Raw genomic sequence first — 27,754 nt, 5'->3', positions numbered from 1 at the left:
GAACCTAACCCCATTGTAACTCAATGCCTGATTGTACGTAATATATACTATTACATAAATGTTTCATACAATCAACTTACCTGTCAGATATATACATAGCTAAGACTCCGTCGTCCCCGACAGAAATTCAAATTTCGCGCCACTCGCTACAGGTAGGTCAGGTGATCTACCGGCCTGCCCTGGGTGGCAGGACTAGGAACCAATCCCGTTTTCTAGTCATATATTTTCTGTCGCCGGTGGTATCAACATCGTTGCTGCCACCTCTTGACTGGAATTCGCTTTTCTAAGCAATTGATCATCTTTTTGTGGACTTTTGGTGAAGTACCTGGATCGTTGTTTTGGCATTCGCTACTGTGGACTGGATTTGGACTTGCTTTTTGAATTTTTCTCCAGAATGTCTGATTCAAGTGTTTGTGTTAGAATGTGTGTGAATGTAGGCTGCAAGGTGAGGATACCGAAAGCTTCGGTTGATCCTCACACTGTATGTCGCAAATGTAGGGGTTTTGATTGTTCTATTTCTAACACCTGTCATGAGTGTGAAAGGTTGAATGTTGAGGAATGGAAGACTCTAACTTCTTACTTGAAGAAGTTAGAAAGGGATAGAGTAAGAAGGGCGGCATCTAAGATGGCGGGTAGTTGTACAAGGCCTATTGAGCCTTTTAGACAATTCTAACTCTTCTCTTAATTATGATTCTCTATCAGGACCCTCACTGACTGTACATTCAGATTCAGCTTCGGAAATTGCTGAACTGAAGGCTACGATTCTCAGGATGAAAGCCGAAAGGGCTACCATAAAAGGTAAGGATGGTGAAAGTGACTTTAGTGAAGTGAGTGTCCCCAGTGTTGTTGGGAGGGGGCGTCTGACCGTCTCTACGACGCTCCCAGGCCTAGACCTCTTCCAAGCTCCCAAGCCCAGAGGAGAAGGAAAGTCGAAAGCCGTACTGAGGTTGTGGAGAATTCCCCCCGGTCAGGCGTCCCCTTCAGCAGGTGCTGTGCATAGACAGCCTGCCTCAGGACCGCTATCGAAAAAGCGTCCTCAGAGAGTGCTTCTCTTCGTCCGCTTCTCCCTCTCCTAAACGAGGGTGGAAGGATTCGGACTTGTCCAGGCCCCTGAAAAAGGCACTGGAGAGATCCTGGTTTGGATTCAAGCCCGGAACGCTTTTCGGAAGAAGAACCTCCTTCTATACAAGAAGCGAAGAGGGTTTCGCCGTTCCATGATCGTTGCAACACGCGTTCGAGGTCTTCCTCTCCCGTTCAAGAAGACGCAGGAGAAGCGTCCAAAAGGATCATTTTGGCGGTACAGGAACAGCTTTCCGCCCTAGTAGGAGTCCTTTCGAAGGATCCTCCTCGTAAGAAAGACGTCAGACTGCCGGTCAAGAAGACCTCGTCTTCCTTCTCCCACCAGGAGTGAGGCTCCTGCGAAAACGTGAGTCCTTTTGAGAGCTCAGATAGAGACTCGTGGGAAGATATGGCTCCGCCAGACAAGCGCGTAGCAACAGCTAAGCGCGAGGCGTCCTACAGACGAGAAGCGTCCTCTAAGAGAGAGTCAGACAAGCGAGAAACGCAAGCCAGATCAGTAGCTTCAGCCGAGCGTCGGAGTTCCAAACAAACCGGCGTGAGGCATTCATCCGAAAGCGTGAGGCCTCAAGAAGAACATCTGTCACGCAAGGAGGGGACTTCAGGAAGACGCGAGTCTTCAACAAGGCACGAGGTTGTCAGTCAGGCGCGAGACGGTTCAGAGGCGCGAGACGCCAGTCAGGGCCGAGGCTTCCAGGGCGGCGACCTGGCGCCAGCCAACGCGCGGAACAGTCGGCAGGAGTCAGGCGCGAGACTCTAACCAAGCGCGAGGATCTTGCCAGGCGCGAGGCGCCAGCCAAGCGCGAGGAATCAGCCAGGCGCGAGGCGCCAGCCAAGCGCGAGGAATCAGCCAGGCGCGAGACGCCAGCCAAGCGCGAGGCGCCAGACAAGCGCGAGGCGCCAGACAAGCGCGAGGCGCCAGCCAGGCGCGAGGCGCCAGCCAGGCGCGAGGCGCCAGCCAAGTACGAAGAGCCAGTCGAACATAGGAGCTCTTTACACTCTCTTAGCCCCTCTCCTATTAGGAGTTTGTCCCCAGTAGAGAGAATGGTTGGACAAGAAGACCAGGAACGAGAAGTGGTCTCTCCTGCTGATCCGATTATGGAAGAGGAATCAGAGGACGAGTCTCACAGTAAGGAAGGACTGTCGAACTACAAAGTCTTGACAGCTCTCCTTCTCCAGGAATACGGAGACGCATTGATCCCTGCCGCTCCTCCTTCGCCTCGTTCTCTGTTTTCATGCTCGAAGACTCCGAAATCGTCGGCTTTCGTGAAGATGAGACCGACGATTTCTATGAAGAGAGCTCTGCAATCGCTTGATAACTGGATGCTTACTAAGAAGGAGCTTGTAAGGACAGTCTTTTGCATGCCTCCCCCTAGACTGACCGGCAAGAGAGGGATTTGGTACCAGACTGGGGAGAATATGGGTCTCACTCTCCCTGCTTCAGCTGAAGCTGACTTTTCCAGTCTGGTAGACGCATCCAGGAGACATAGCCTTCACACGGCTAAGATTACTTGGGGCCTTTCAGAGTTGGATCATCTCCTCAAGGGACTTTTTCACATTCTAGAAGTCTTTAACTTCCTAGATTGGTCCCTTGGGGTGATGTCCAAGAAGGCTCATGCCCTGAAGGGCTAGAACCGGATGTTCTCCTTGCAATTCTGTCATGTATTGACAAGGCGGTGCAGACGGCTCAGGGGAAGTTCTTCCTTGTTTGGAGCAGGTCTCTTGAAGAAGAGATCTGTGTTTTAGCGCTTTCTTGACGAAAGCAGTATCACACTCACAAAGAGCAGCTTTGTTATTCGCCCCTAGGTCTGATTTTCTGTTCCCGTCACAGTTGGTGAAAGATATTTCCCGATCGCTGACGGAGAAAGCGACTCAAGATCTTCTCCTGCAATCGTCCAGGAAGAAGAGACCAGTAATGGTGGGTGAAAAGAAAGTGGCGTCTACTCCTGTTCGGCCCTTTCGAGGCGGCCCTCCAACTAGAGTTACCGCTAAATAGGAAAACGACCGAGAAGAGAGGTCGAGCCTCGTTCCGCCCCTTTAAAAGGGGAAAGTGAAGTGGCGCTCCTCCAAACACCAGTAGGTGCCAGGCTCCGGGGATTTGCGGAAGCCTGGACTCGCATCGACACAGATCCTTGGTCGATGTCGGTTCTTCAGAAGGGATATCTCATTCCTTTCCTGGACAATCCTCCCCTGACGTCAACTCCGAGGGAATTGTCCGCCAATTACAAGGACCCTGTGCTGAAAGATACTCTTCAACAAATGGTGGATCAGATGTGGGACAAGAGAGCTATAGAACTTGTGCTGGATCAAAGCTCCCCGGGATTTTACAATCGTCTTTTCTTGGTTGCGAAAGCCTCGGGGGGATGGAGACCAGTTCTGGATGTCAGCGCTCTGAACAAGTTTGTTCAAAAACAGAAGTTCTCCATGGAAACCTCTGCTTCAGTCCTGGCGGCTCTTCGCCAAGGGGATTGGATGGTGTCTCTGGATCTCCAGGACGCATATTTTCACGTCCCGATCCATCCTTCGTCGAAGAAGTACCTCCGTTTCATGACGGGGGGAAGGATCTTCCAATTCAGAGCCTTGTGCTTCGGCCTGTCGACGGCGCCTCAGGTTTTCACGAACCTTTTGAAAAATGTGGCGAGATGGCTTCATCTGAAAGGAATCAGTATATCTCTTTATCTAGACGACTGGCTTATCAGAGCAAAGTCAGAGGAACAGTGTTTGGAGGACCTGAATGTGACACTAAACCTTATAAAGACTTTAGGATTACTCGTGAACCTCGAGAAGTCCCAACTGATCCCCAGCCAGAACTTGGTCTATCTGGGGATTCGGATGGATTCTCGGGGTTTTCGAGTATTTCCTTCTCAAGAGAGACTAGCGAGAGGTTTAGAAAAAGTCTCTCTCTTCCTAAGGAAGGAACGGACTTCGGCGAGGGAATGGTTGAGCCTTTTAGGGACCCTTTCCTCGCGTCGAACAGTTCTTTCACCTAGGAAGACTTCATCTCCGTCCTCTTCAGTTCTTCCTCAGAAGTTCGTGGAACATGAAGACAGGACTACTCTCGGACTTTTTTTTTCTTTTTTCCCATTCCAGATCGGATAAGACGACATCTAGAATGGTGGTTACTCCCACTGAGGGAAAACAAAGGTACTTCCCTGGAAATACAGAGCCCAAACCTTGTATTGTTTTCCGACGCGTCGGAAAAGTTGGGGAGCAACTTTGGAAAGAGAGAAGTGTCAGGCACTTGGAATGCTCTTCAAGTGTCCTGGCACATAAACTGCAAAGAACTGCTAGCTGTACACCTAGCTCTAAAGAGCTTCGAACCGTTAGTTTGCAACAAAATAGTTCAAGTGAATGCGGACAATACAACCGCTCTAGCATACATTCGGAAGCAAGGAGGTACTCACTCGTATGCCCTTTACGAACTCACGAGAGAACTTCTGTTGTGGACATCCCAGAGGAACATCTCTCTCTTGACGAGGTTCGTTCAGGGAGTAAGGAACGTACGAGCGGACAGGCTGAGCAGGAGGAACCAGGTCCTTCATACCGAGTGGACCCTCCACCCTCAGAAGTTTGCCTCAAGCTCTGGTCTCTTTGGGGAACTCCTCATGTCGACCTCTTTGCCACGTTCCTCTCGAGGAGACTGGAAGTCTTCTGTTTCAGTGGTAGAAGATCCCAGAGCTCTAGCAGTAGACGCCTTCCTACTAGATTGGTCTCAGGTAGACGTTTACGCATTTCCCCCATTCAAGATTCTGGGGCAAGTACTCAGGAAGTTTGTGACTTCAAAGGGGACAAGAATGACCCTGATAGCCCCCTTTTGGCCAGCTCAAGATGGTTTCCAGAGGTACTGGAGTGGGATAGTAGACTTCCCCAGATCCCTTCCACAAAGGAGGGATCTTCTCAGACAACCACAAGCTTCGAGAGGTGGTTTCATCAAAATCCTCCCCGCTCTCGCTCTGACTGCCTTTCGACTATCGAAAGACTTGTCAGAGCGAGAGGCTTTTCTAGTAAAGCAGCAAGCTCGATCGCTAGAGCCCGGAGAACTTCCACTATCCGGGTTTATCAATCCAAGTGGGAAGTTTTTAGAAGGTGGTGTAAGTCAAAGAAGTTGTCCTCCTCCAGTACCTCTGTAGCAGAAATAGCTGATTTTCTGTTATTCTGAGGGAAGAGTCGCAGCTCTCCGTAGCCACGATAAAGGGCTATAGGAGTATGCTATCGGCCGTCTTTAGGAATAGAGGGCCTAGATTTGGGAAACAATAAGGACCTGCATGATCTGATTAGGTCATTTGAGACCAAGAAGTATAGAATGACTTCTCCCCCTAACTGGAATCTAGACGTAGTACTGAAGTTCTTGACTTCAGAGAGATTTGAACCCCTACATTTTGGCCTCGTTTCGTGATATAACGAGAAAATGTTTATTCCTTTTGTCACTGGCAACGGCAAAAAGGGTTAGCGAACTGCACGCCCTTAGTGACAAAGTCGGGTTCAATATAGATTCAGCCATCTGTTCTTTCAAGGAATTATTCTTAGCGAAGAATGAAAATCCTTCGAAACCCTGGCCGAGAAACTTCGAAGTAAAAGGATTATCGGGTCTCGTCGGCAGGGAACCGGAGAGGTCTCTTTGCCCAGTAAGGGCATTAAAGTTTTACTTAAAGAAAAAGGAACAGTTGGGAGGTTCTAGACAAGGCCTGTGGTGCTCAGTGAAGGATCCATCAAGACCTATGTCTAAGAATGCCTTAGCCTTTTTTGTCAGGAACGTAATTATGGACGCTCATAAGGCTTGCACGGACGATTCCTTAAAACTCCTAAGAGTAAGAGCTCATGAAGTGAGAGCATGGCAACGTCTCTCTCTTTTCAGAGAAATATGTCGCTGAAGAATATCTTGGAAGCGACATATTGGAGATGTAATTCTGTGTTTGCGGCTCACTATTTGAAGGACGTGCGTGTGACCTATGAAAAATGTTTTTCATTAGGTCCTTTTGTGTCTGCGGGCACAATCTGGGTACAGGAGCTTACACAATCCTTAAATATAGATATGTTCTAGACTTCCTTCTGAACAAGTGCAGTTGTCGCACAAGCGTCCAGTCACTTCAGTTCAGTAAGGAACTCTTGTGATATCTTGTAATAGAAACCTTAAATATAGATATGTTCTAGACTTTCTTCTGAACAAGTGCAGTTGTCGCACAAGCGTCCAGTCACTTCAGTTCAGTAAGGAACTCTTGTGATATCTTGTAATAGAAAATTTTTTTTTTAAATTATTGTGTACTTGTGCATTGTGGTTTGAGTTACGGTTGTTGCGAAGAGTTGGGGATAACTCTGAGCAATTTTTAATACTAACATGGTGGTTAGGATCAGGTGGTCGGGATTGATTGTTTGCTCCTTAATAAGGTGTGTTGTCATGTAAGTGGATCAGCACCCATTGACAAAGTCCTTTCAGGCTCTGCCGAGTAAGTGGATAAGACCCCTTCGGCAGACCCACAAGAATTCTTGGCCATAGATCACATATCTCGCTAAAGTTTCTTGAGGTGATGCAGACTACGGGGAAAACACCCACGGAGTCTACCACCTATCAGGTAGGAACCAAGGTTTTTAATTTATACCTACAACAGATGTTGTTTACCTGTCTATTCTAGTAGTAGCTGTCTCTTACCCTCCACCGAAGGGTGCCAATCAGCTATGTATATATCTGACAGGTAAGTTGATTGTATGAAAATGATATTGTTATAATACAATAAAGTTTCATACATACTTACCTGGCAGATATATACGATTAGGGCCCACCCAGCCTCCCCGCATGGAGACAAGTGGAAGAGAAAATATATGACTAGAAAACGGGATTGGTTCCTAGTCCTGCCACCCAGGGCAGGCCGGTAGATCACCTGACCTACCTGTAGCGAGTGGCGCGAAATTTGAATTTCTGTCGGGGACGACGGAGTCTTAGCTATGTATATATCTGCCAGGTAAGTATGTATGAAACTTTATTGTATTATAACAATATCATATTAAAATGTATTAGTAGAAGTACATTATGGTAAAAAGATTGAAATAATTATTGTACATTACATTACAGTACTAAGTAGGCACTTTTATATAGCAAAGGTTTGATAGTATACCCTACCCAGTATGTTGGCCACTTTCTAAGGTTCGACTTACATCCATTCTGACTTACAACCAGTGGGTCGGAACCAAACTTGGCTGTAAGTAGGATAGTACTTGTATTCGAAATAGGATATTATTATAATCGTTGAATGTAAGCTGAATGTAACTATCTAAAGCCCGGGACGCAGTGTTACCATACAAAAACACCACAGGCGGATGGACAGATGAAAAAAAACAGAGTATAGGTAGTACCTAGCTACTACTAGGTATTTCATGCCTGTTTTTGGTGCAAACCACTTTTTTCCCCATTCTGTGTAACCAAAATACTAAGTAGCCTAGGGTAAACAACTGACTGGATTGGGCAACTCACTGACTACCGCGTTTTTGGCCACCCTCCGAAAAAGTACTTTTAACACATCCTAACACCAGAGATGGTCATCAGTCATGAGTTGTTGGTGGTGATCGCAGGAGCTCAAGACCTCTACTCTCCTTTCGAAGTGAGTATTATCTCCAAAGTTAGAAATTAAGGCCATATTTTAAGATTTAAACAGAGGGTAATGAAAACTGTGGCCAACGCAGTGCACACTACCCCCATGACGCTTTCGAAATTTTTACCCACAATTGAAAATTTTTAGAAGACTGATGCCATCTTGACGTTTGTGGAGTCGCTTGTGTCAACAAACTTCCCACTTCCTGTGCTAAATCCGCACACCATTTGTACCCATGGACGCTGGGCACGTTCATCACAACCAATTATGAACACTTATCCAAGGGAACTACGGAATTCTTTGCACTCTTGAATTATTTTTATCAGGGTTGTCAATTGGAATGTGTTTACCCTCCAAACTGGGTATAAAAGACTTGACAAAACCAGGGAAATAATTTGCAATTAGCCCTATCTATTTGTAGTATATATACATATTACAGCAATTTTATCATTACTGCAATACTATGACAACTAGAATTCATGGAAACAGTTTGCAAATGCATTGGCGTATGTGAGAAGCTCCACTAGATTGCCAACCATGAGTCATTTTTTCGCCACGTCGTCTGCTTGTAAGTACATCAGAAATATTTGTAATTTTTCGGGGTTAATTTGGTTGCAAAAAAGGGATAATAGACATGAATTAGATAAACATTTTGAAGTAACAAAGTAAAGTTAAACTAAATACTGGAGTAAAGTAAACAATTAAGGGAATAAAGCTTTGCACCTCATACACCGCATACTCGTGTGTTGCCCGTAACTGTGCTTGTGGAGTGAGCGTCTAGGAACCAGGAACAGCAACATAGTTCAAGTGCAATTTGGAGTGAATTAAGACCAAAACGTCTATAATAACAATCAAATAAGCACTGTGGAGTTTCATTTGTGATGACAGTAAGGATAAAACCACCGATTACATGGTAAAAATGTATTTCAGTTCAAAACCATGACCCCGGGAATAAAAAGTTTCATACTCACTAATGTAAGGCAACAAAATTTGTTTGTTTTTTTATTGTGCTGATTACAACTGCAATCTTGAGTAAGATCAATAAACGTTACATATATATGGTAACTTTGTTCAAATGAGTGCTAGGAAGGCTGGGAAAGGTGGTGGATTGTCTGTGGTTAGAACAGCTAGTCACGTGACTGCTGCTATATTGGATTTCAAAACTGCCTTGAAAACATATTTTATGAAGAGCTCGCATGCTTATTTTAGTTTGTATGGTGCTTTCATATATCACATTATGTTGACAAAACTTTAATTTTTTGAATGGTATGCTTAAAGATGTAAATGTATTCTTGTTTCACCAATTAAATATCGAGTGAATAAGGCCAAGTCACGTGATGATGATGGATCGTCAGCAGTGTTTACCCTATACCTAGGAGGAAACCGCAATTTAAAATAGAAATATTGGACGAGCCACTATTACCTAGATTAACCGGGAAAACAGACAATTAAAAAGACATTCGCAAGTGAATAGTACTAATTCCTAGTCTTATGTAGAGTACCATACCCTAGCTAAAACTTCCTTTCTGAAGATTTATCCTTTATAATAAGAAAAAGGCTGAGATTCAGCTGTATTGCCTGAAAACATTTGTATTTGCAAAACATAAAACTGAGAAAATATTTTTATCCTGAGTTGTGCAAGCCTTAATTATAAACATGTTTACATATATCTGACATGTGAATAATTGCAACTTAAAGTGAGAACTATAATTAACTGGTAATTCTCAGAGTGTTATTTTTAAACCGATAAATCTAGTTCCTTGACGTTAATACATATTTTTTTTTATTAGATCTTAGAGTAAATATTGTAAATTATGAATTTATTTTGTCTAAGTACAAATGTTTAAAAATCTCAAAGTAAACTTTCCTCTATTTCAGCAGATGGGTTACTATGTGGGCAACACTGTCTCAATAACCTTTTGCAAGGACAGTATTTCACAGCTGTTGACCTAGCAGACATTGCGCAGCAAATGGATCAGGCCGAACAGCAACATATGGCTGAACTAGGAAGGCACACTGATGATTATAGGAGATTCATGGAGGTAAATCTTCTTAAAGCTTCTTGTGATTCGTTTAATTAGTTGTATTTTTCTGTACTTACTGTATGTGTAATATTATTACATATTTCTACTTTTCTATTGTTTTAGAGATAGGGCCGAATAGCATACCCTTGCAAAATTGTTGAAACTAGATTAGGTTTCTGATTGAAGATAAGCTACAATGTAGATAAAGGAGGCCTGTGCTTTATTTATGATATTGTTATTTTCTTACTTTTTAGTTTTACATGAGTTTCTGTTACTTAACTTACGGATACACATAATACTTTGTTCATGAAACTTACCTGTCAGATATATATATAGCTGTATTCTCCGACGTCCGACAGAATTTCAAAACTCCCGGCACACGCAGTGGGCGGCCAGGTGGTTAGTACCCATTCCCGCCGCTGGGAGGCGGATATCAGGAATCATTCCCATTTTCTATTCAGATTTTTCTCTGTCGCGGTAGTGAAAACACCTGTTTCCACTACCTCCGCCTAGGATTTTGAAACTTCATTAGCCGCTTAAGTATCCCTACTTATTTTTTTTGAAAGATTGGTCCAAATCATCTCAGATAATTTCGCAGCTCTCTCATATCCCAAGAAGAGAGAGATGGTTATCGACATAGGCACGGAACGTAACGATCCTCAAGAGGTTCGTTACACTATTGCACGTCCGTGCGGATCTCGATCGGCGGCAGCAACTACTGACGTCTGAGTAATCCTCGCTTAGAAGTATGTCGAGAGTTGTGGAGACGTTGGAGACGTCCTTTCGTAGATTTCTTCGCAATATTGAAGACGAAGAAGCTTCCTCTACGTTGCTCCCTTATTCTCGATCCGAGAGCGGTAGCAATAGACGCAATCATATAGTATGAATGGGGGATAGTTGGTTAGTCTCTTTTCCCCTATTCAAAAGCTTAGGAAAGCTGATAAGATAATCGCTGGCGTCAGAGGGAGCGAGAAAGACGCTGATCGCCCCATGTTGGCCTTCGAGAGGCTGGATTCACAGAGGTCACGTCCTTCAGAGGGCATTTTCCAAGGACCCTTCCCGAGAGAATCGGTCTACTCTAACAGCCTCACTTCGAGAGGTACCTAAAACCTCTCCGCTCTGAGTCTGGATGCGTCAGACTGTCGAGAAGCGAGGGATCTTCAAGATTAATTACAAGTCTCATTGCCAAAGCAAAGCAGTGCTGCATATTTTGCAGTGTACCAATCGGAGTGGGCCGATTCTGGAGATAGTGCAGGAAGAATGACTGCTCCTACACCTCCACCTCTGTGAATTACTTTACCGTCTTCCCTTTCCGTCTGAATTATGGATAAGCTAACAGTCCCAACGATTGTAGAATACGGAAATAATGTTGTTGACGGCCTCTAGGCTCAGAGATTCGGATCTGTCAAACAACAAAGCCCTTCACGATCTTTGAGGTCTGCGGAAATCTTGATGGAGCTTAGACGTAGTCTGAAGTTCTTGATGTCAAAGCATTTCGAACCTCTCCTTTCTGTAAACTTAATACACGTGACCAGAAAGGCTAATTTTCTAACCACTCTAGCTACGGCATTGAGGGTTAGTGAGGTTTTAGCCATCATCAGAGGTTTTGGCTTTAGAGGACATAATTCCGGTGCTCCTCTAAGCCTTCCGTTCTTGCTAAGAACGAAAACCCGTCTAACCCTTGGCCCAGAGGCCTGAGATCAAGGGGATGGCACAAATTATTGGGCAAGAGCCACAGAGAGTCCTGTGCCCTGTCGGGGCTCTCAAGTTTTATCTTGATAAAACTAAAGAAAGTCAAGGTCATTCGGACAATCTGCGGTGTTTCCGTAAAAAGACCCAGACTTGCCCATGTCGAAGAACGCCCTGGCGTTATTTTTAGGAGTCTTTCTAAGAGGCTCATTCGTCATGTTTGAACAAAGATTTGAAACCTTTTAAAGTAAATGCTCACGAGGTGAGGGCGCGGCCTCGGAAGCATTTCAACAGAGCATGACACTCAGTAATATCCTGAGTGCCACGTTTGAGCGAAGCAACTCTGTGTTCGCTTCACACTCCCGACGGGATGTGAAGACGACATATGAGATCTGCGAGTCGCTAGGACCATACATATCCGTAGAAATATTATTGGAGGCAGGAAGCAGCACGAATCCTATCCTATAGAAAAGGGATAGGTGTGCTTTTAACTTTGAAGGGTTGGTCGCTTGAGGCGCTTTCCCTTTCGTTAGCCTAGAAGTTATGGGACTAACTTCGATAGGTTAGGTCAGGTGGTGGTTTTAGCTTCGTTGCCCTCACAGTATTGGGTCAATATGGTCTAGTCACATTGTGGTCACGCCCCCCGTTGACAGATCATCTAGAGCGCACCAACTACACAGGTCACTACCTTGTTGGTAACTCTAGTAAAGCAAAAGCAGACTTCGGTGACAGTAATCAAGAAGTCAGCTATGCTAACAGGTAAGGAATCAAGATGTCAATCATCTGCACTTGAGGTGTTTCCTAAATCCTTCTTATTCTGCCTCCCCTCCACCTCCAATGGTGGGATTCAGCTATATATATCTGACAGGTAAGTTTCATGAACAAAATGTTATTGTTATGATACAATAAAGTTTGTTCATACTTAACCTGGCGAATATATATAATTAAAGTACCCACCCACCTCCCTCAGGGGACAGTGTATGAAAAATCTGAATAGAAAATGGGAATTGGATTCCTGATATCGCCTCCCAGCGGCGGAATGGGTACTAACCACCTGGCCGACCACTGCGTGTGCCGGGAGTTTTGAAATTCTGTCGGACGTCGGAGAATACAGCTATATATATATCTGCCAGGTAAGTATGAACAAACTTTATTGTATCATAACAATAACATATTCAATTTCTTCTTTGAGCTTACTCACTTTCTTTGCAAGAATACATAGTATCTATTGAGTGCACCATTAGCTACTAGTAACATAGGAGTAAAAGATGTAGGATTATGTTGATTTGTATAAAATGAATTATTGAATTATTTTCTTTAATAGACTTATATATTTATCCGTCTCTTTTAGCAACCCTCTGTAAACATGGATGATAGCGGAATGTTCAGCATTCAAGTCCTTACCTCAGCCCTCCGTGTATGGGATTTAACCTTAATACCTTTCGCTTCATCACACGCATTGGCAAAAGCTGCTCGTGGCAATCCTACGTAAGCTGCTCTGGATCTTTGCTTTGTTTGGAATAAAGGCTGCTAGTCATTATTGTTACTAAGTTTATTTTTAAAATTTAATTGTGCTGTTCTTTCTTTTGAGAATATGGCATGAAATAACATCTTTTTCATTTAATTCAAATGTTATTACTAGTTATTAGTTCACAGCTAATTAATTACTTGGTAAGTGTATATATAACTTTATTTTATTATAAAAATGTCATTTTTATTCATCTCTCCATTCAGAGATCAGCAAGCTTATGTGTGCAACTTCAAAGAACACTGGTTCACAGTCAGAAAGCTTGGATACCAGTGGTTCAACTTGAACAGTCTGCTCTCCTTCCCAGAGCTAATATCTGATACATATTTGTCACTGTTTTTGACTCAGTTACAGCATGAAGGTATGGTGCTATTTCCTCTGTGTTAATATTCTTAGCGTTGCAAACTACCAGGGAAAGTTTTTAAAATGACTTAAGCCATATGTGCTCTGGTATTTTGTATTGAAATTTTTAAAGTGTTTTTTTATGTTCCTTTAATTTTGTATACCAAACACATTTTGACATTGACAGCACTCATGAAGCATTAGCTATTCAAGTAATGTACTATATGTATAGCTATTCAAGTAATGTACTATACGTATAGGAAGATACTCTATATGAAATGCATAGTATATGTATCCCCTGTAGGGATACATTTTTGTACAAGTAACTTACCCAGCAGATATATACTTAGCTATAGACTCGGTCGTCCCGACAGAATTTCAAAACTCGCGGCACACGCGACAGGTAGGTCAGGTGATCCACCATTCCCGCCGCTGGTGGCGGGGTCCTTGAACTATTCCGTTTTCTAAGCCATAATTTCTCTGTCGGTTGAACGGACAACACCTATTGTTCGTTCCTCCATCTTGGATTTCAACTCGTTTGCCGAGAATTTGGATTGGTTTTTTGGTGACGTATTCTGTTTTTTCTCTGGCTTGGCATACGCTTATTGTGGACTGTTTTTCGACTTTGGTTTTGACTACTCTTTCACGATGTCTGACACTAAGGCTTCACCTATGTTTAGAGTTTGCAGTAGGGAAGACTGTAAGGTTAGGCTGCCTAAATCGGCATTGGATCCGCATAGTATTTGCGCTAAATGCAGGGAGAATGAATGTTCTTTTATTAACACCTGTGTGGAATGCGAGAACCTTACGGAGCTTGAATGGAAGGAATTATCATCATATGTTAGGAAGCTTGAGAGAGATAGAGTGAGGAAGGCTTCAGCTAGGTCATCTAGTAGATCTTGCTCCTTAGAACAAGAAATTAACTCTCCATCTAACAATTTTCCCTTAGCCTCAGCTGCTTCTCCCTGTTTCTGAATCCAAAGATTCTTCGTCAGAGAGGGAAAATGTAAAAGCTTCAATTAAGAAACTTCAAGCTCAGCTACGAGCTCTAAACCAAGGTAAGAGTGGTGATAGTGACTTGTGCAGTGTCCCCAGTGCAGTGGAGGGGCGTCTGACCGGTTCCCTCATTGCTCCTAGGCCTAGACCTCTTCCAAACTCCCAGGACCAGGGGAGGAGGAATGTCGAAAGCCGCAGGGAGGATGCAGAACATCCCCAACGGTCAGGCGTCCCTTCGGCAGATCCTGTTGTTAAGTCCCAGGCTGCCTCGGATTGCCGCAGAAAAGGCGTCCTAAAGGAGTGTTTTTCGGCCTCAGACTCTTCCTCTCCTAGACGAGGATGGAGTTCGGCCTCCCGTTCGCGCCCTTTGAAGAGAGCCTGGAAGGCGCCTAAAGGAGACGCTGCTGACTCCAGCCCAGAGCGTTTTCCCCGAGATTGGCCTTCGGGACCTAAGAAGACTAGACAAGAGGAGCCTGCTCTTCAGGATCCGACCAAGAAGTTTTTGGTTAATCTGCAAGAGCAATTAGCTTCGCTCGTAGGCTCTTTTGCTAAGGACTCTACAAGGAGGAAGGATGTCTCGCTCCCTGTTAAGAGTTCTGCTAAGCGTCCTTCTTCGTATAGGAGAGAACTCTCACGATCTCCAGGACGTTTATCGCCTTCGTCGAGAGCTCATCGGATAGGAGTTGTTCTCCTGAGAGAAGAGCCCTTTCGCCCTATAGGCTGTTTCTTCCCCGAAGCGCCCTCTTAGACACAGCGCATCGAGCAGAAGTCTCGATCGGTTTAGGTGCAACGGAACCGGGAAACCGATTTAGGTATCAGGATCCCTTGGGTCTTCAGGACCAGGAGCCAGACAGGCGCAAAGAGGCAGCAAGACGCAAGAAAGGACGTCAAGAGCCTCTTAGAACTCTGGATTCAGGACGTCAGGATTCTGCTAGAAGGCAGGAATCAGGACGCTATGAGCCAGGACGCCAGGAGTCAGGGCGCCAGGAGTCAGGGCGCCAGGAGTCAGGGCGTCAGGAGTCAGGGCGCCAGGAGTTAGGACGCCAGAAAACAGGACGCCAGGAGTACGTTAGGCGTCAAGTGTTAGGGCGCCAAGAGCCTGTTAAGCGTCAGGAATCAGGACGCGGGGATCTTTTCAAGCGCCCTGAATCAGGACGCCAGGAGCCTAGCAAGCGCCACGAACCCGACGAACCTAGACAACAAGAGTCTAGTAGGCACAAGAGTGTTGCCGACAGACAGGAGCCTCACTCTTCGTATAGGAGTGCTAATGTTCCGCGCTCCCCTTCTCGGGAAAGGAGTTCTTCTCCCGGGAAGAGCCAGATCACTCCCAAAACGATCTCCTTCTGTAGATCAGTTGGACCAGATATGGAAGGACGAAGAGCCTGTAGATGTAGCAGTTTCGGACTACAAGAGACTTTCTCTTTTGCTGCTAAAGGAGTTCGGAGACTCCCTCATCCTGCGGACCCTCCTTCACCAGGATCGTTGATGTCCAGCACTAAAGCTCTCAAATCGTCTTCCTTCGTTAAGATTGCGCCCCGCTCTTTGTATGAAAAAGGCATTGAAAACTTTTTCAGAGTGGTTGACTTCCAGAAGGGAAGCGGGCAAGACAGTTTTTTCCTGCCCTCCTTCCAAGTTAACAGGCAAACCAGGAAGGTGGTACGAGACCAAAGAGCCGATGGGGTTAGGTCTGCCTTCTTCCGCGGATGCGGATTTTGCTTCCTTAGTGGACTCTGTAGGAGGAAGTCGTGCTGTCTGCTAAGGCGACTTGGGGCATGTGTGAGCTGGACCACCTTCTAAAGGGCCTCTTTAAAACCCTAGAAGTCTTCAAACTTTATGGAACTGGGCTTTAGGAGCATTAGCGAAGAGAGCTCAGGACACGGACTTTGTTGCCATGGAGGAACTTTCGAGCGTCCTGGCTTGCCTGGACAGAGCGGTCATGGACGGTTCTGTGGAAGTTGCCTCTCTTTTTGGAACGGGAGTATTGAAGAAGAGATCTGTCTTTAGCTCTTTCTTAGCAAGAGCAGTATCACCCTTGCAAAGGACATCTCTTCTTTTTGCTCCTTTATCCCCGCACCTTTTTCCACAAGAGACGGTTAGAGAGGTTTCGAAATCTCTTACGGAGAAGGCAACTCAAGATCTCCTCACGCACTCAGCCAAGAAGTTTAGGCCGGCAGTGCCGATAGAGAAGAAAGAGAGACCCTCTTTTTGTTCAGCCCCTTTCGACCTCCTCTTCTAGAGCCCTCTTAGAGGTCGAAGACCAGAGAGAAAGAGTAGACCATCTAGAAGGTCCTTCGGGAAGTCTAGTATGAACAGCAAGTCCTCCAGACGAAAGTAGGCGCCAGGCTACTCCACTTTGCCAAAGTCTGGCGCAGAAGGGAGCGGACTCCTGGTCCCTCTCTATCCTGAAAAAAGGATACTTGATCCCCTTCAGGAGAATCCTCCCTTGACGACAAACTCCAAGTGGGAGTTGAACCGCCAGAATACTCGGATCCGGTCCGAAAGGCTTCGCTATGTTGCCAAGCAGTGGAACAGATGATTTCCAAGGAAGCGGTAGAACTGCGTTCAAGATCTCCAGTCTCCAGGATTCTACAATCGGCTATTCCTGGTACTGAAAGCATCGGGGGGATGGAGACCAGTTCTAGACGTCAGTGCCCTGAATTTCTTTGTCTTGAAGAAGAAATTTTCAATGGAGACGTCTTCCTCTGTTCTATCTGCTCTTCGTCCAGGGGACTGGATGGTGTCCCTGGACCTTCAGGATGCGTATTTCCATGTGCCAATTCATCCGGCAGCAAGGAAGTATCTGAGGTTCATGTTCCAAGGGAAAGTGTTCCAGTTCCGAGCGATGTGCTTCGGACTTTCGACTGCCCCTCAAGTCTTTACGGACATCATGAAGATTGTAGCTTATTCTACATCTGGAAGGGATCAGGTCTCGTTATATCTGGACGATTGGCTAATAAGAGCCCAATCGGAGAAAAAATGTCTGGAGGACCTTTTAGTTACTCTAAAGTTGACAAAGTCCTTAGGACTTTTAGTAAATCACGAGAAATCCATGCTGACTCCCCAGCAAAGTATTGTCTATCTGGGGATTCAGATGGATTCTCGGGATTTTCTAGCGTATCCTTCGCAGGAAAGGAGAGAACGCTGCCTAGAAAAGGTGTCAGTCTTCTTAAGGAAAGAACATTGTTTCCGCGAGGGAATGGATGAGCTTGCTGGGGACCCTCTCCCGCGATGGAACAGTTCGTTTCCTTAGGAAAGGAACTTCACCTACGACCCCTTCAATTTTTTACTGAAGGAGAAGTGGGATTGGAAGTTCCAACAATCTGGGAGGGAGGGACTTTTCCAATCTCGGAAACGGATCAAGGAGGAACTATCCGTTGGTTGGTTAGATCCACCCAGACAAACTAAGCAAAGGAATCTCCCTTCGCTTACAGAACCCGCCCCTAGCGTTGTTTGCAGACGCCCCAGATTCAGGGTGGGGAGCGACCCTAGGTTCGCAAGAAGTGTCAGGCATTTGGGAAAGAGAACAAGTGTCCTGGCACATCAACAAGAAAGAGCTGACAGCCATTCATCTAGCTTTGGTTCATTTCGAGGAACAGGTCTCAGGTCTGGGGATTCAGATTCACTCGGACACAACAGCCCTCGCTTATATAAAGAAGCAAGGGGGACGCATTCCTTTTCCCTGTACGAACTCAGCAAAGGATCTGCTGATTTGGGCACAGGAAAGGAATGATCTCTCTCCTCCACAAGGGTTTGTGCAGTGAGAGAAAAATGTCCGGGCAGATCTGTTAAGCAGAAAAGAACAAGTCCTACCCACGGAATGGACTCTCAATCCTCAGATTTTGCCAACAACTTTGGCATCTGTGGGGAAAGGCCCAATATAGACCCCTGTTCGCGACCAACAAGAATCACAGATTAGAAAACCTATTGCTCCCCGATCTCGGATCCTCAAGCAGTAGCAGTAGACAGCTTTCTGCTAGATTGGACGGGCTTGGACGCGTACGCCTTCCCTCCTTTCAAGATAGTAGGAGAAGTGTTGAGGAAGTTCGCTTGCTCGGAAGGAACAAGAATGACCCTCATCGCTCCCTTTTGGCCGGCTCTCGATTGGTTCACAGAGGTGCTGGAGTGGTTAGTGGATTTTCCAAGATCGCTTCCACTAAGGAACGATCTTCTCAAACAACCCCACTTCGACAGGTTTCACAAAAACTCCCCGCTCTAAGTCTGACCGCCTTCAGACTGTCGAAGGACTTGTCAGAGCAGGGCTTTTCACGAGAAGTGGCGAAGGCTATTGCAAGAGCCAGAAGAGTCTCCCACTTCTAAAGTATATCAGTCGAAGTGGGAGTTGTTTAGAAGATTGGTGTAAGGAAAAGAAAATATCCTCCTCCAGTACCTCTGTAACTGAAATCGCAGATTTTCTCCTATATTTGAGAAAGACTGTAACCTGGCAGTTTCAACAGTGAAGGGTTACAGAAGTATGCTGGCCTCAGTTTTTCGACATAGAGGAATAGATCTGACAAACAATAAAGATCTTCATGACCTTATAAGGTCTTTTGAGACCACGAAAGACATGTAATCAAGAAGCCTAGCTGGAACTTGGATGTGGTCCTCAAGTTCCTAATGTCGGAAAAATTCGTACCGTCTCACGCAGCTTCGTTTAGGGACTTAACAAGAAAGTCTTTATTCCTTTTTGCGTTAGCAACAGCCAAGAGAGTGAGCGAGTTGCAAGCTTTGGAAGGTAAAGTGGGGTTTAAGAAAGATTCAGCGATTTGCTCCTTTCGACCATTTTTTCTAGCGAAAAATGAAAATCCCTCAAAGCCTTGGCCAAGAAGCTTTGAGATAAAAGGAATATCTTCATTAACAGGGAGAGAACTAGAAAGGACTTTGTGTCCAGTCAGGGCACTCAAGTTCTACCTGGAGAAGAAGAAGTTGCTGAAAGGTACAGAAGAAAGTCTTTGGTGCTCTGTAAGAGATCCGAAAAGAGCGATTTCTAAGAACGCCCTTACATTCTTCATAAAAGATGTAATAAGGGAAGCTCACCTTAAATGCGAAGAAGAGCATTTCAAGGTTCTCAGAGTGAGAGCTCATGAAGTGGAGCCATAGCTACGTCGATGGCATTTCACAAAACATGGTCGCTTCAGGCTCTTATAGAGTCGACATTTTGGAGATGTAATTCGGTGTTCGCCTCGAATTACCTAAGAGATGTTAAAATTTCGTACGAAAAGTGCTTGCTCTGGGAGCGTATGTTTCGGCGAATTCAGTGCTGGGAGAAGGGGCTGAGGCTAATCCTTCCTATTTAGTTTAAGGCTTAAATTACTGTTTATTGGTGTTGTTTTTATTGGTTAATTGTCAGAGGGAATAGGGACCCTCTTACAATTCATAGATTGTAACAAGACTAACATGGTCAGGTGATCGGGATTGGCTTCAGTGCTCTTTGTGATTTGTTTAATAACCTTAACTCTGTCATGTAAGAGGGCGAGTCTCCATTGAATATGACAAAAGGTCAAGGCTACTACCATGTAAGTGGTCAGCCCCCATTGGTACGATCCAGTATAGGCTCTGTCGCGTAAGCGGGGCTAGACCCCCATGACACGATCCAAAGAGTTATTCAACCCCCCCCCAATAGGTTCATTCCTCGTTGAAACTCTTGAGGCAAGCAGACTCATCGACAGTAGTCATGAAGTCTTCAGCCCAACCCAGTAAGGTAGGAACTATTGGATTATGTTATCCAAGAACATAGGTTTGTTTTTTCCTGTTTTTTTAATGTATTTAGTTTAAATATTATTTGTTTTTAGCTGTCTCTTGCCTGCCACCAAGGGTGCCAATCAGCTAGGTATATATCTGCTGGGTAAGTTACTTGTACAAAAATGATATTGTTAAGATACAATAAAGTTTTGTACATACTTACCTGGCAGATATATACGATTGGGAATGGCCCACCCAGCCTCCCACTCAGGAGACAGGTGGAAGAAGACAAATTATGGCTTAGAAAACGGGAATAGTTCCAGACCCCGCCACCCAGCGGCGGGAATGGTGGATCACCTGACCTACCTGTCGCGTGTGCCGCGAGTTTTGAAATTTCTGTCTGGGACGACCGAGTCTATAGCTAAGTATATATCTGCCAGGTAAGTATGTACAAAACTTTATTGTATCTTAACAATATCCTTTTTAATTGTTCCTAGAAAGTTTTGTACTCATGAATTTTGATGTCCGACAGGTTACTCCATATTCCTAGTAGAGGGTAAATTGCCTGAGTCAGAAGCAGACGAGACACTGCGATTACAACCAGCTGTTCAGACGGTCAAACCAAAGCTCCTTCCAGAGGTAGGAATAAATATTTAGATGTTTTGATAGTAAACAAAAGCTATTTATTTTTCTGTAAAAGTGTTGTAAGACATAATAGAAATTCATCCTACAGCCAGTGTCTTGGTCAAGGACCATCAGACCTAGTGAAATAGGCAGTCCCCAGGTTATGACGGGTTCGGCTTACGACGTTCCGAGGTTAAGGTGCTTTTCAATTATATTCATCAGAAATTTATTTCCAGGGTTACGATGCCTACAACGCTCATCTGGTAGATGAAATATGACACTAAAAATGCAAAATAATCAATAATTGAAGTTTTTTTTTAATAAAAAATGCAATAACAATGCAGTTTACATAGAGCTTTCAATGCACCCAAAGCATTTAAAGTAAAGTTTTCTTAGGGTTTTTGACGATGCGCCGGCTTACGACGATTTTCGGCTTATGACGCGAATCAAGAACGGAACCCCCATCATAACCCGGGGACTGCATGTATATTGTCTATTTGTGTAGCATGCAAATTCTTAAAAATATGGAAAAGACATCAACGATGATATTAATTTTATTTTTCCTGGACAGTTGGCTGAGGAGGCAAAGAGCAATCAGGAAGAAAAAGATCTCAAAGTTGCTCTGGCCAATAGTCTAGCTAATGTTGCCGCTTCATCCAGCCAGCAAACACCTGATAGCGATGATTTAGTAGCAGCAATTAACTTGTCATTACAGTATTCAGATTCACCGGTTAAACATAGTAAGTATTATTTTAGATTGATCATTAAGATCTCAGCATATTGGGCGTTTTAGCAGTGTTGTAGAATAAGGAATTGCATCTTGTACATTATTGAGTTTGTCTGGTTTCTAAGAGAATTATTAAACCTTGATGTATTCTTTGATTCAAGGTTGGTTCTGTAAATGGATATCTGCTATTTTTTTTTTTTCCTATTATATATCATGTACAAAATAAGTAAATTCACCTACAAAAATAGCATCTCAATAACTAAAAGCTTTTTTTAATTGAATATATCAGTATAGTAGCTGCATCAATCACTTGAAATTCTCAATTAGTAACTTTGATAGTTAAGGTTTCCATTTTTGAAGCACTATCTGCGTTGTTCATATTTCACGTATGAACAAGATATGGAAATCAGCAGTTACTGTACACTTATAACAATCTCAGGCTACTGGCTTATGGTTTTAAGTTATGAATCATGCTAGAAAATAGATTATGCTACTTCTTTCAAACACCGTACTCTTTGGAAGCTTGAATTTCAAGTCACTGACCCCTGTAGGCTTGTTCCATATGAAGAGGGGTTTATCTGAATACTAATAATAGTTTCATGAATATGTTTATTTGAATTGTTTGGTTAGTTTATGTAATTTGCCCTTGACATTTTACACTTGCCTAGTTTATCCATGCACTTCTACTTAATTTCTTTCAGACATTGTATTGTCATTGTTGTGAGTACTTTAATTAAGAATTTGCTGCTAATATGATATATATTTGCTAACGCATTACAGGGCCACAGTGAAGAAAGTGACCTACAGAGAGCTCTTGCGTTAAGTTTGTCCAGCGAAGGACACGACTCTGGAGGTCCCAGCACATCAAAAGAGGAGTTAAGTGAAGATGACCAGCTCCAAGCTGCCCTTAGAATGAGCCTTGATCAGAAAACTCCAGAGGAAGAGGGTAAGACGATTGTAATGTTGCGCTTTGTAATTTATTATGATTGGTGGTAATTGTCTTTTGTATTGATGTATATTCTGTACACAGTAGTGCAGTGTTCCCCCCATATTCACATTCACGGCATTCGTGTATTTCTCTATGGACCATATCTACCCATTATTCACATATTCACTGTATTTTTCTATGAGAAGTATCCACAAATTCCAGGTTTTTTATCAATTTCATCATAAGATGCACATTTTGTGATAAAACAATAAAGAAATAAACAGGTATAAACATTTTTAGTGAGTTTTTCTTGAGTTTCAGCTAAGAAAATAGGCCGTATTAAGTGTTTTTATTAAAGGGGTTTCAACTATTCGCAGGCGGTCTGGTACACATCCTCCGCCAATTTGGGGGGAACACTGTATTCATTGAAGAAAAATTTGAATTCTTCTTTAGAACTGAGAGGTTAAGTAAGAATTTAGTGTTAAAACTATTTCATATTCCTTGTAATTTAGCACTGTTAATTCCTTTCCAGCACCTAGTCCTGACAAGGAGCCAGATCTTCAAGAAATACGAGAAAAACGCTTGGCTTTCCTGTCAAAGAAGGCCCCTTGACCTCTAGATTTGATAAGGTTATATGCTTTAAAGCAAGATTGTGATATATATAATATATTGATTTCAGTAACTGCCACAAAAGTGTCCTTTGAAATAGCATTATTTGTACTTTCATTTGAATCTTCACATCACAGTAATTAAGGTAAATTGTATGTTTAGTTTTTTCAGTTTTCTTTCAGATATATTTTTTTCTTGTAACAGAGATATTGTTATACTATGTCTTTTTGAATATAAGGGTTTATAAGTGCCTTCTTTGATGTTGCATAATACTAAAGCCAGTAACTTCAGGATAACCAGACTGATTAGATAGTGATAGATAAATACTGTCTTTTCCCATAGAGGACAAACCTTTCTTAAGCAAAACCCTTCAGGTTTTTGCTTGTTTTTTGTACTATCAGCATCTGTATTTTTTCTGCTTGATTGCCTGCACATATCTTTTCATGCCTGTATGAAATATGTCCCAGTAATAATAGAAAATAATGTTATGTTACATATTTACATGTAGGTGTAGAAATAAGCAATGCAGAATTTACAAGGCTATAGTGGATACCAACAACTCTAGAGCGAGGATGAGCTACTTGAACAAAAGTGAATCACTATGAGCTATATGGACTTTACTTGTGGTGCAAGAAATTTCCATGAAACATTTGTTTCAAAAACTTTGGTTGAGTTCCATTGAATATACTATGTCCTTTTTGTATAGGTTTATAAGAGATAAACATTCTGCCAGTTATCATCATGCTGTATTAGTTCAGATACCATGTGAGTGGTTGTAATTTTTAGGCGCTGATCTCTTCTAACTTTCTCTAGTATGTCGATCATAAATGGTTTTGTCTCATTTTCCTTCTGTGGAGTTAGACTTGATTTGAGTTCTCTCTATACTTCACTCTTGAAAACTTTCCTGTCTGGTAAACATCCTCATCTCTGCCATTTCTTCCTCTGTAGCTTTCTTCATTTCCCAGTGGTTTGATAGACCCAAGCATTTATCTCAAATTCTTCCAATACATTTTCCATTGTCTTCACTCCAGGATGTGTGTTAAGGTACTTTGGTTGTTTTACTGTATCCATTACAGTCAGCATCTCTCATGTTGTAATTTTTATTATAAATAATTATTGATTCTTTGATTGTCACTTTTATGTAGTAATACAAATGCTGTAATTTTGTTTTTCCACTATTGTATCACCCTTTCCAAGACTGTTACCTTTTAGTTTTGTGTACCTTTGTCTTCAGTTTTTTAGTATCATATAAACATATGATAATTCCTTGGTTATTTGTAATATACTGTTTCCAGCCTAAAGTGACATACATGTGTTACTTGTCTTTTCAGGTTTTTCTTTTTTTGGGGGGGTTCAAAGTACATCTCCAGAAGTTAATGGAAAAGCATGTGAGAGGTAAGTTTTTTATTGACTGATGATCTGTGTACAGTAGTAAGTACTGTATTAGAGGAGGAACTTTGTAATAAGTATTATAAGAGGAAGTAATACTTTTGAAACTTGTTTCAAGTATATATTAGTACTACAGGTACTTGATAAGTCAAACTATGTTGGGTTGTAGTTTGTCTATCTTATCCAAATTAGTAACTATAATCTCTCTAGGATACATGATGAGAAAGTTGTTCCTAAATTTAGTCATCAGTAGCCTAGGTGTTTGACGCCAGTTTTAGTACATATTTGTAATCAATCAACCAATCCTAAACTTAGTGGTTTCCTAAATTTATTGAAGATTCTGGTCTTCAGGAAATATACTCTAATGCCATTACTAGTTTCTTGGGTGTGACGGGTAAGCCAGCTCAACTCAATGCCAGTTCCAAGTATGGATGCGTGAGGAAAGTGGAGTCAGGAGTGGCATCCTTCTGTAAAATATTTACCAATACCAGTTATGAAATCTTCTGATCTCCTGACATAAGCAAGGAGCAAATACAGTCCTGCTTTCTGCTGACATTTTGCAAATTCATACTTATAATTTATCACCTTTTCCTATAGCTTTTTTCTCCGCAGGCTGATTTCCCTTTGGAGCCCTATTGGATTTATAGTCTATTGACTCTCTCCATAAGGGTTTTCAGCTAAAGATTTAAAGAAAGGAATCAATTGTCCCTTAAGTCATGGGGTACCTACTTGTTACTCAGCATTACGGTACTCCACAGGTTATTCTGCCAGTTTTTATGATGCATATTTTTTTTTTGCAGTTTTGGAAAATAACACACACAATTAGCATTGGATAACTTAGTTGAGAAACAGTATGATTACAGATGCAAAGAAAATCGCACTACCATATAGGAGTATCAACTTACATTTTGTTATTAATGAGACACTTGTAGTGTTCTTTCAAGAGGCTTATATAGTTGAAGAAATTTTTTTTACATTATTCAGTATCTTATGTTCTGAAGTTTACGTCTGTTTCTGAAAGAGTAGATTGTAAGAAGGTTACAGGTAGAAGTTTGTCACAAAAGTTTAAAAACAGAATTTTGTATTTACATTTTTATGTAACTGCTGTATTTTTGAGTTATGTTTTTGCTTTCATCTTCTGTGTTATGGATTTAACATAAGTAAATCAATTATCTGTATTGGATAAATCTAAACAGTGGAGGTACAAGTACGCAATCTCTTACCTGAAAATAGGAAGTCGCAACCGAAAGTTTTTTCACTTAATGTATGCACAATAAATCTCTGTATGTTTATTGAATGTTTTACTTAGAAATAAAAGTTAAGCTAGTAATTTTTTATTTACCGTTATCCCAACTCGTATACTAAAGAGTAATATTATAGATAGTTTTATATATCCTAGTGTAAATATTTATCATGTTCACTGAAGAGGTTTTATATGTTTGCTTATAAGGTATTGGTCTTCAAGTCATACTTTGTTTTCATTCAGCTTTTGTTAAGTAATGAACACGATTGATTACTCAATGGCTGTTTGGTTTTTATTGATGTAACATAAATTTTAGCATGTCTCAGTATATGTACTAATGTAATTCCACAGACCATTGTTATGCGCAGTGGTTCAAAGTGGGCTAGCCCATTACATGGTTAGTAAAAATTTTAATATTTCTGCTTTGGGAGGTGAAATGTCCTTGCAAATTTTTTAAGATATTTCATACGTTTTGTAATCTGTACACAGCTTTGGTCACTGCTGAAAATTTAATTGATATACCGTGTGCTTAGTTTTGGCTTTCTTATCCCTAATTGCTATGTTCATGATGTTACTCTTTCTGGCAATAATTTCTATTCTTACCTTGGTGTACATATGTATTTTCTACATTATATGTGTGGCTTGTGGTTGCTGTATCCCAACCCTCACTTGTTGAGTTTGTCATGGTAGAGTTCCTAATTTTAGTATTATAACTCCAGTATTTTCTTATACATATATGTATCAACAATATCTTGAAGAAATGGGCTTGATAGAATTATTATTTCTTTCCCAATACCTGATCTCTTCTTTCATTGTTTCATATTACCCTCTGTTACTTCTTTCAAATTGAAGCCTTGTTCTTTGGAAGCTTGAATTTCAAGTCAGTGGCCCTTGTGGGCATTATTCATGTGAAAAGGGGTCATCTTCTAAATTAATACACTTGCTATTCTTATTTAGGATATTTGGTTGCTCAAGCAAAAACCTGATGCCTCTAGTTGAAGTGGGTCTTTATGAAGCCTGCCAATAACGCAGGGTTAATCAGAACCTCAGAATAGCATTGTTTAGGTAAAAAAAGTTGGTTAGAATTACGCTGGTTCATCTCTTGAAAGCTGATATTTTTCAAAAACTGCGTCAGAAGGGTAAGCCAGAATTCTTGAGTATGTAATCCTCAAAACTGCATCAGAAATCATATAATCTTTTATTATTTTTTTTTTATTTAATGTTACTTAATTTTTCAGATGACAACTGTCATAGGTCAGTGTTTAATACTAAATAAAATTTGACATTTTTAATATACCCACAGGAGCAAGGATTTATGCAAGCACAAGACCAGCTTGCTCAAACAACAAAATTGAAAAGGATTACCTCAACAAAACCAGGAGACGTTGTTCTTGATCACTGAGCTGTGTTGCCTTGCTTGATGACACACGTAGAGTCAGCTTTTTTTTGTATTCTTAGTATGAGTAATTTCATCAGACCACTAGTGTCAGAGAATGAGAGGCATTATACTAATATGTATATATATATATATATATATATATATATATATATATATATATACTGTATGTATATATATAGGAAAGCGAATACCACAGGAAAATTGTAAGCATAAATCCAAGCGCTTTCGTCATTAAGACATTGTCAAGGAACGTTCCTTGACAATATCTTGGTTAAGACGAAAGCGCTTGCATTTATGCCTATCATTTACCTGTGGCATTCGCTTATTTAATGAAGCCATGTGCATCTACTGTGATTTTTTTAAGTATATATATATATATATATATATATATATATATATATATATATATATATATATATATATATATATATATATATATATATATATATATATATATATATATATATAACTCACGGTCACGAGATATATTTAAAAAGAAGTAGATCAGAGAGCATCAAACTTTTCATATCTCGTACCATGACGATCTCTCTCTCTCTCTCCTTCTTCTCTCTCTCTCCTCCCTCTCCTCTCTCTTCTCTCGCTCATCTCTCTCTCTCTCTCTCTCTCTCTCTCTCTCTGTTCTCTCTCTCTTTCTCTCTACTCTCTATCTCTCTCTCTCTCTCTCTCTCTCTCTCTCTCTCTCTGTTAATTGTTAATTCGTCTTTGGCTATCAGCTAGAGTGGCAAACCATTGTGGTACTCCTCATCAAAGAGAAACTCCACATTCGTGAATGCACTAGAGATAAGATAAACGTTATCATCTGCAAATCCTTATCATTCATGTTTAACGCTAGGTTTTTCCCTTTTGTGTATTCCAGCGTTATCTTCTGCAAATACTTGTATCAAATGAGTCACTG

At 42.1% G+C, this 27,754-nt stretch overlaps 1 protein-coding gene and 1 long non-coding RNA gene across 2 annotated transcripts in view; both read left to right on the top strand.

Moving 5' to 3' along the window:
• Window positions 1-21,994, top strand: part of LOC135200629 (ataxin-3-like) — a 237,658-nt gene extending 215,664 nt beyond the window's left edge. The window contains exons 2-7 of the mRNA XM_064229239.1: window positions 9,543-9,703; window positions 12,726-12,862; window positions 13,109-13,263; window positions 20,452-20,558; window positions 21,115-21,283; window positions 21,972-21,994. Coding sequence (XP_064085309.1) covers window positions 9,632-9,703; window positions 12,726-12,862; window positions 13,109-13,263; window positions 20,452-20,558; window positions 21,115-21,283; window positions 21,972-21,994 — 663 coding nt within the window. The 5' untranslated portion in view covers window positions 9,543-9,631. The remainder of the gene's footprint in view (window positions 1-9,542; window positions 9,704-12,725; window positions 12,863-13,108; window positions 13,264-20,451; window positions 20,559-21,114; window positions 21,284-21,971) is intronic.
• A 66-nt stretch (window positions 21,995-22,060) lies between these two features.
• Window positions 22,061-25,526, top strand: LOC135200935 (uncharacterized). The gene is made up of 2 exons (XR_010311400.1): window positions 22,061-22,216; window positions 22,731-25,526. It is a non-coding gene; the product is annotated as an uncharacterized LOC135200935 (long non-coding RNA).
• The last annotated feature ends 2,228 nt before the right edge of the window (window positions 25,527-27,754 follow it).

Source organism: Macrobrachium nipponense, chromosome 27 (assembly GCF_015104395.2).
Source record: "Macrobrachium nipponense isolate FS-2020 chromosome 27, ASM1510439v2, whole genome shotgun sequence".
NCBI lineage: Eukaryota > Metazoa > Arthropoda > Malacostraca > Decapoda > Palaemonidae > Macrobrachium > Macrobrachium nipponense.
The sequence above is the reverse complement of the archived record's forward strand: the minus strand, read 5'-3'. Positions and strand labels throughout refer to the sequence as shown.